The 9,143-nt window shown below is 49.2% G+C and overlaps 2 protein-coding genes across 2 annotated transcripts in view; both read right to left on the minus strand.

Moving 5' to 3' along the window:
* The window catches only part of LCK (LCK proto-oncogene, Src family tyrosine kinase), a 20,753-nt gene extending 13,818 nt beyond the window's left edge, over positions 1 to 6,935 (minus strand). Inside the window, exon 1 of the mRNA XM_006777381.2 lies at positions 6,829 to 6,935. The gene's annotated coding sequence lies outside the window, so the exon portion shown is untranslated. The remainder of the gene's footprint in view (positions 1 to 6,828) is intronic.
* Positions 6,936 to 7,312: 377 nt separating this feature from the next.
* The window catches only part of FAM167B (family with sequence similarity 167 member B), a 3,760-nt gene continuing 1,929 nt past the window's right edge, over positions 7,313 to 9,143 (minus strand). Inside the window, exon 3 of the mRNA XM_006777422.2 lies at positions 7,313 to 7,343. Within this exon, the coding sequence (XP_006777485.1) occupies positions 7,313 to 7,343 (31 nt within the window). The remainder of the gene's footprint in view (positions 7,344 to 9,143) is intronic.

Genomic DNA, 9,143 nt, shown 5'->3' on the forward strand with positions numbered 1-9,143 from the left:
CATGGGTGTGTGAGTCAGTGCATACAGATGGATGTATACAAAAATAGGGGTCTGTATACTTTGTGCCTGTCCCTGTGTAATTGTGAGATCTTATATAGATACATCTATTTATACAAAATGTGGGTTCCCTTCTTCTGGTCTTTGCTTGACAGAGATTGCTGAGTAGCCAAAATTATATGAATAGGTTAATAGATGAATTCAGTAAAAAGAAAATAAAAGTTAAAACTTAATAGAAATTTCTCATTGTCTTAAAGAAAAAGGAGGGAAAAAAAAATCCAAGGGATCCCCAGGGCTTTCAGAACCAGCAATGAGGGCAGATTCTGGGGTAAATGAAACAGGACATTCTCTTCTCACAACTCAGAAATTCAAGGTCAATAGCAGGAATTTTGTAGATTCTAAACCTCCTCTGACTAGGGTCTGGAATGTTCTCCCTCAAACTCAAGGCTGTCCATGGTCCCCAGAGCACTTTGTGCCATTTCGAAGGGCCACCCGTCCTTGGGGTTAAAACATTTGAAGAGCCAGCCCTGTTTGATGTGGCTCCGTAGGTTGGTGTGTCATCCTGTACACCAGAAGGGGCAGGTGCGTTCGATTCCTGGTCAGGCACATACAAGAGGCAACTGGTGGATGTCTCTCTCTCTCTCTCTCTCTCTCTCTCTCTCTCTCTCTCTCTCTCTCCAATAAAACAAAGAAACAAAAAGTTTGGAGGGTGGAGTGAGAGCTAGATTTCAGTCCTCATCCCTTCCTGCCTCTCAGTGAAGCACCCAAAGCACACACAGAGGCCCTGCTCACACTGTGTAGAACTGACCAAAAACCCCAGGCTGTCCTGGACTAGATGTCCTGATTCCAGGCTTGTTTAGGAATCATATCACGATGAGCTCTGATTCTTGCTGACTCGATTACTTTTATCAACTCCATAGACATGATCATAGACATTACCTGGCCTGGCTGGCCATAGAATGTGTTTTACCCTCTCTTTAAAAAAAAAAAAAAGGTTTTTTGGTTTTTTTTTTTTTTGGTTGGTTTCAGAGAGAGCAAGGAAAAGGGACAGAGAGAGAGAGAGAGAAACATCAATGATGAGAGCGTCATTGATCAGCTGCCTCGTACATACTCCCTAATGGGGACCAAGGCCACAACCCAGGCATATGCTGTGACCTGGAATTGAATAGTGACCACCCTGATTCATGGGTAACTACCAACCACTGAGCCACAAGGGCCGGGCTGTTTTGTCCTCTTTAAATTAAAAAAAGGGGGCGGGGGCAACACTTTTCCTTCCATGAAGTATAAACTTATTCATTTACTGAACGTTCTATCCAAAATGTGTCCCAGCTTCTTGCCTGGGTTTCTCAGGCTAATCCTTTACCAAGAGCAGGCAGGCTAGTCCACTGCAGACCGCTGTTGTACTCTGGGCAACCTCATGGCAAAATTTGTCAGGAATAATTTCAAACCATTTTTTGGCCTATTTCTTTGGCCAAGATTTGGTTATTGGCAAAGTTGCAAATGTTCAATGAAGAGCCTTCACTATGGGTTGCCCACACAGAGCCCTCATCACAGTACCCACGAATCAGGGTTGGCAGACATGGTAAATAAATTCTGGGTGAAACAGGGATGTGTCCTGAGTTGCCTCCTTTTTCATGTGTTCCTTTTTAAAAATATATATTTTATTGATTTTTACAGAGAGAAAGGGAGAGGGATAGAGAAACATTGATTAGCTGCCTCCTGCACGCCCCCTACTGGGGATTGAGCCCACAACCAAGGTACATGCCCTTGACAGGAATCGAACCCAGGACCCTTCAGTCCGTGGGCCGATGCTCTGTCCACTGAGCTAAACAGGTTAGGGACATGTGCTCCTTTTTTATATAATACCACTTTCGAATGAACTCTGTGAGTTCAGAGTTTCCAAAAAGTAGGGAACAAGAAGATAAGTCTCTTCCATGCAAACAAGTTGAATTTTATTCTCACAAACTGGGAGTGTGCTGAACATAGAACTGATTCTGCTAGTTAACTGTGGCCATAAGCAAGGGCTACAGAGCAATGACGCTAAAGCTGGTATTTTGGGTATTGGCCCTTCAACTAGTAACTTTTATGGACCTAGTAATCCCTTGTAGTGAGTGCCCTCCCTCGTACCTCTGTGTGCATTTCGCGCCATGGGGTTTTATCAGGACAGAGCCTTACTTACAGGTTGACAATCCGTGCTGCTTTATTAAACTTTCTTGGAATCTGCAGGTCACGGAGGCTCAGCTCACCATGTCCATGTCACAGTGACCCAAGTTCAACCCCAAGGCCTCCCAGTCACTCACTGGCAGATGGTCTTTGGGCAGGTTACTAAATTGTTCCCAGCTTCCCCCAGTGACTTCATCTACACAATGAGAATAAAAATAGACCTGCTTCTAGGGCTACTGTGAGCATTACCTATGATATATAGATGATCCCATATAAGCAAGTGCTTAATGTGGTGCTTGGCACATAATAAGGACCAAATAAATGAGAATTATAGTTATTGGAGGCTAGCATGAACATTTCATTACACCAGCGTTAAGCATTTTCCAGACTAAAATTATGAATCATTTTCATTTTTCTTTGACATTTTTGGTACTTTCACGAACCACCTTTTCTCCTTTAATATATTTACCTAAAATGAAACTTCACTAACATAAGTGGAAAACCAGTATCGCCAGCCATAAATAGAAGTCAGTACATATGAAAATAAACACATAATTTAATACATAAATTCTCATTTGTAAATGTCATCACCCCCTGAAATCACTCACCCACATCAATGGTGCACAGGCCATATTTTTGGAAATGCTGCACTATGAGACTATTTTGAGCTTAGGCCTGTCAGTGAGTTAGAGGAGGCACAATTTTCCTTTTCTTTTTCTTTTTAATATGCTTTTATTGACTTGAGAAATAGAGGAAGAGAGAGAGAGAGAGAGAGAGAGAGAGAGATCAGTTGCCTCCCATACACACCCCGACCTGGGCCTGGGCCCCGACCAGGAATCGAATCTGAAACCTTTACTAGTAGGTGCACAGAATGATGCAAAACCAAATGAGCCACACTGGCCAGGACAGACAATTTTCTTTTCTTTTCTTTTTTAAGTATATTTTTATTGATTTCAAAGAGGAAGGGAGAGGGAGAGAGAGATAGAAACATCAATGATGAGAGAGAATCATTGATCAGCTGCCTCCTGCAGGCCCCCTACCAGGGACCAAGCCCACAAGCCGGGCATAAGCATTGATCAGAATCGAACCTGGGACTCTTAAGTCTGCAGGCTGACTCTCTATCCACTGAGCCAAACCAACTAGGGTGGCACAATTTTCTTAATGGGCCAGCCTATTGACAAAAATTTAGTGGGCAATTTTTATGTGTCAAGTTCTGGTCTAGTGCTAGGGATATAGAGGTGCACAAACAGAGAGGTTCCCAGACACCTGGCCCTGCCCTCTGACTCAGCCGGGTGCCCCTCTGGCAGGCTACTCCATCTTCACAGGAAGCCAAAATGCCTGTCTTCACCTCACTGATGGGTAATGTCTGTGACTCACAACAACATTGACAACACAGAACACCGATACTTGCCAGGAAATAGCATCTCAAAATCACCACCATTATCCACTTACCAAGTTAGTGACGGTTAGCTAAAACTTGAAAAGGTGGGGTAGATCGCCACGTATTGACATGGAAAGACATCCCAGATATAGCATGGTCAGAAGTTACAGAACAGAATGTAGAGTATAAGCATTTAAATATGTGTATATATATATGGGGGGTTCTTTCAAGCAGGGCTCTTTGCTAAGCCTTTATTTGCATGATTTCATGTAATTCTCATAATAATCCTATGAAGTAAGTGCTATTATTATCCCCATTTTACAGATGCAAAAACTGAGGCCCAAACAGGGTAAAGCGATTTGTCTGAGGTCTCATAACAAACAAATTACTGGTGGAGTGACGATTTGAGCCTGGGTTTACTTGCCTCCAGAGACTAGGCTCTTAACCACCAGGCTTTTTAGTAGCCATACATAGGAAATTCTGGAAGAATGCACACCAAATTGTCCACAGTGAGCATGCCCCAGGAGTGAGATTGGAGGGAGCTGCATTTCTTGCATTCCTTTACATGCCTCTATATACTGTTTGAATTTTTAAAATTCGAATCCTGTGCTACTTTTGTACTTGAAAAAAACAACAACACACACACACACACACACACACACACACACAATAAAACCACCATCAATGCAAACGCTCTGCCAAGAAACACGATCATTTGAGGAAGATCAGTTCTACAGCCTGCCCTTACGTTCCTCTCCTTGTCTCAAAGGGGTAGACATGGGGGAGGTGATGCTGGGGGCAAAAAAGGTTCTGACGTTTGGAAAACACTGGATTAGACAAAATCCACCCAGCTCCTTCTCTGGAGGGACGTCCAGAGCTTTAACAAGCTCACGTCCACTGCGAAGCTAATCGGGACAGTTTGTAGCTGAGACCATGTTGATTTGGTTCCAGACCCCTTTTCTTTCCAGGCGCCTCAGGGAACTAGTGTTCTTTAGAACAAGCATTGGAAATGCACCTGCAGATGCTTTTAAACCAACACTAACATTGGTTTTAGAGGAGGCCACATCCCTGGATAGTATCGGGGTCTCGCCTGTCCCCAAGCCACCCACACACCAGCTCCTCTCAGCGTTGCTTTCACTGAATTAAGCTTGGCCTTAAAGCCATCAGCTTGTGGGTGTGTATATGGATTTGTAGGGTCCAGTGTGTGTTGTATGTGTAGTCCCTGCCTCTGCCTCCGAACATATGTGAATATATACATTTTCCAATGATGATATGTAGGGTGTTTGTGTAGCTGTATGAGGGATCCTCTTCTAAGGTAGACCTGTAGTTTAGTCTATAATTCTCACACCCACTATACACAGGAAACAAGCTCATTTGCAAAGCCACACCACAAGTGTGAGAGAATGGGTGGTTCACTGGTTTGCCAAGGCGCTAAGTGGGAGTAATTCTGGGTGTGGGCATCCCTCCCTTTGGTGCACACTTGCAGGAAGATGGAGTGCTAAACCTCTGTTAAGCACCTACTCTGTGTCGGGTAGTACCCTGGCACATCACAGCCATTATTTTCTCTTTGAGTACCCACAAGCACTCTGTAAGGGAGAGACTCATTGTTTAGAGATAAGTAAACTGGAGTCCGGAGAGGTGAAGCCACTTGTTCAAGAAAATGGCAGAACCGGAATTGTGCCTGGGTCTGCCTGCCTCTGAAATGCGTGCTTTTTGTATCCGCTGTCTCGCATTTGGTTTTGCTCCGAGATCTCTGCCATCACGGTACACAAGGAACAGAACCCAGGGACAGAGACCATGGCTTCATGTTTTAGGTACTCTCCGAAGTGGGCCATTATCCTTCTCAGAACTGCCTAGACTCTTCCAGGAAGCCTCCCAGATCACCAAGGGATGTCTTCTCCCACCCTCTGAACCCTTCGCCTGTCCTTGGCCCCATCACTTGGCACTTTTTCCCTTTGAGAAGAACCTCTGCCTCAAGCGCTGGGTCCTCTATCACTACAGGCTGGGTTGGTGGGAAGGGGGACTGCTTATTCCTGTCCAGGGTGTGGCTGAGCCCCTGGGTTCAGAGAGAGTCCGCGTGCTCCCCAGCCCCCACCAAAGTCTGCAGGCCTTGGAGCTAGGGACAGGAGAAAGGTCGGGACATGCTGACTGGATGGAAATTGTGTGTCAAGAAAAACTCCAATGGCAGAGGAAACCTGGACGGCCTGGTGCAGGTGGGGACTCCCCCCACAAACTGTAGGCTGACTTAGGTGGTAGGTGAGGGGGTGGGCAGTTAGCTGACTATGCTTTCCGGGGCCTCCACCTTGCTGGGGTTTGAAGCAGGAATCCACAGGACCAATTGGCCCTACACCTGCAGTCACTGGGTAGTGGGGGGACAGGGGGGAGCTAGCAGGCCAGGGGGGAGGGGAGGACATCCTGTGACACTTGGCAGGGGCAGGAATGGCAACTTTCCAGATGGAAGTTCAGATGTTCCTCTCTCAGGGCCAACTGCACCCCTGTCCGGGATTAAAATAGCCCTTCCTCTCCCCTTCTCCCCCTATACTCTCCGCTCCAACTTCCCAGCGTCCAGAGGAAGGCGCCATCCTAGATGATAAATATGCCCTCACATATCCATCCACTCCCAACCGGAGACTCCTCCCTCTCTCAAGCAATGCCGGTCACTGCGGCTAAGACCTCTTCACTCATGTCCATTCGGATGCTCTGGGTGACTCCGGTCTCTCTCAGGAGATTCTTGTCGCTGGGTTCTGCCCCAGCAACCAGAAGGATTCTGGGTCCCTTGATTCAAGCCTGTCCACTACCCTGCCTCATGGGAGGTCACAGCCTAGACCGTCACTCTGTCCCAAGACCTGGCCCTGCCACCGCCTTGCTGAGGGCCTGCCGGGAGGGAGCGCTGGGCCCTCTCTGGGTGTAGGAGACTCATCCATCGTGGGATGAGCAACTGGACTTGGGGATTCTCTCTCTCTCTCTCTCTCTCTCTCTCTCTCTCTCTTTATATATGTGCTGCCAAAGCGAGCTCTTTTTAATACCTGATAGTCCATGTGCCAGATCTCCAAGTGAGGTGGAGGCCGTGACGGGCAGCGCGGCAGAACCAAGAGCCAACGTCTACACAGGAAAGCGGTGATCTGGCTGCACTGCATGCCTCCTGCCTGACCTTCAGCAAGGTTCTTCTGTCCCCCAAGCCTGCAGGGCTGCTGCATGCCCAGGCAGCCTGGCCCCATGTCTAGTTTCACCCCCTGATATCAGGTTCCCAACCACAGCCCCTTGACCCCTGTTCCCAGTCTCCTTACCTGCCCAGCCCAGGAGCCCTCCGGCCCCATTCACATGGTCCTGCTGGCCTAGCCTGGCTGCCCAGACAGTTTCAGCTCTCCTCGGCGTGGTAGCCACCACCTGACTCCTCGCGCCCACGTCCCACCCTGACTTCCTGCCTCCTCCTGAGGGCTCCGCAGGCAACAGGGCCCCAGTAGCCCAACCACAAGCCTCCAGCACCCCAAGCTTCCTGCCACCAGAGTCACTCGTGCCTCAGTCCCTGAGGGTCCTGTACATCTCCAGGCCTAGCTCTCCTCACCTTGAGGGTGACACTTGGAGGAAAAGGGAGGATATTTGATGTTATCTCCCTCCTGACCTCCAGGGTGCATCCGGACAAGAGGTTCAAGGGCAGCCTTTACACCCCAAAGAGCAGGGGCAGGCAGAGGCACACACTCAGCTGTCAGTGAAAGGCAAGAAGCACTGCTCTCACACAGTTTTTCGTTACAGTCTGAGGCAAAGGCAACATCACTTCCGAATCAGAGGAGAGTCCAGTACCCTGTGCAGCAGGCAGAGAGCAGAGCCCCCATGCTATAGGCAGGTGTCAGCTAACGTGGCTACTGCAGTCAGGAAAATAGCCGTATCATTTCTGGGCACAGGACCATCGCTTATTTTTTTTTTAATATTTTATTGATTTTTTTGCAGAGAGGAAGGGAGAGAGATAGAGAGTTAGAAACATCGATGAGAGAGAAACATCGATCAGCTGCCTCCTGCACATCCCCCACTGGGGATGTTCCCGCAACCCAGGCACACGCCCTTGACCGGAATCGAACCTGGGACCCCTCAGTCCATAGGCCAACGCTCTATCCACTGAGCCAAACCGGTTTTGGCGACCATCGCTTATTATAGTCAGAGGGTAGGCTAACTAACACTCCTCTTCAGGACAACACTACGGTTGGAGAGTAGTGGACCACTTCTAATTCAGCTAGAGGCAAGGCCAGAGACCCTGTTAAAGTTGTGGGGCCGGGCACCATCTCCTGCAGCCAGTGGAAGACAGAACAAACACCCCTTCCCCGGGCACCCAGCTGCAGGCAGCAGACTGGCAGCACTTTCTGTTATAGGCAGGAGGCAGGAACCCTGTCTCAAGCACAAGCAGGCCCAGAATCCCCCATTAACCTGGGGCCACTCTGAGGGTGGCACCATCGTAGGCAGAGGGCCAGGTGACCGGTGTGAGGAGAAACGCTAGGTGGCCTTTATGAGGCCCAAGATCCTTGACCCCCTCCCAGAGGAAACTATAAATGCATCACTACCGCCACTGCCTGAGCTACGCTGAGTGAGCCGGTTGGGGGAGGGGAGCCCGCAGCGCATTGTTGGGGTTTGTGAGGTGGAAGCTGATTGTGTGTGCACCTCAGCTGCCGAGGGAAGGGGAGGCAGGAAATGGGTGGGGGAAGAGGAAGCCTGCGTTGGAAAGTCAGACAAAGAGGGTAACAGAAACAAAGGCTGAGAGAGAGACAAAGTTAACAGAAAACACACAGCAGACTACAGGGACACAGAGCCCAGAGCCAGGGCTGCAGCCGAAGCTCCCTTCACAGGCCGTCTCTGGGCCTCAGCCCAGTAGGAATGGCGCTGGCGACAGTAATGATAAGCCGTTGAAATGTGCGTTTATTGAGTGCTTGCTGTGCACTGTCGCACTGAAGACAGGTCCAACTGCTTGTGGAGTGAGAATTAGCACTTGCATTTCAGAGGTCAAGAAACAGAGTCCAAGGTTACGGGACCCCCTCCAGGTCTTGATGGAGACAGATGGTGGGCGGGCTTTGAATCCAGGTCTGGCAGGTCCTGCCTTCTCCAGATGCTCATTTACCCAAGTCACTTCCATGGGGGTCATTGAGGATTTTAAGTTCTCTCTCAGTTCTGATCTTGGTAAGAGAGACAGAGCTAGAGCTGTGGGGGAGATCAGGATCCATTAGTCCGCCTCCACCCCCAACCCAGGCCTTCTCTTCTATAATGAATCCCTGGTCCCAGAAACAGCTGGGGCAGCAGCAGGAACAGGATGCTGGCTCTATGCTCCCAGATCTAATCTGAGTGTACCCACCAACCCCCTCTCCTGCCAGGTGCTGGTGCCTCTGGGGCACACCTTTTCCCCCGAGGCGGGTGGGGGGAAAGGGTACCGGGTGCACAGTAGGCACGCAGGTTCCCCTCAGCAGAGCGTGAAGCGTCGGGCGCTGATGCAACAGAAGACACTCAGTGACCTTGGCCTGAATAAATGACTGCAGAGACCTTGATGGGAAGCAGAGAAGGTATTTATTTTGTGAGCTCCTACTGCCCCTCTCCAACTCCCTCTCCACCCCTTCCCGCCCAA

Source organism: Myotis davidii, unplaced genomic scaffold (assembly GCF_000327345.1).
Source record: "Myotis davidii unplaced genomic scaffold, ASM32734v1 scaffold88, whole genome shotgun sequence".
NCBI lineage: Eukaryota > Metazoa > Chordata > Mammalia > Chiroptera > Vespertilionidae > Myotis > Myotis davidii.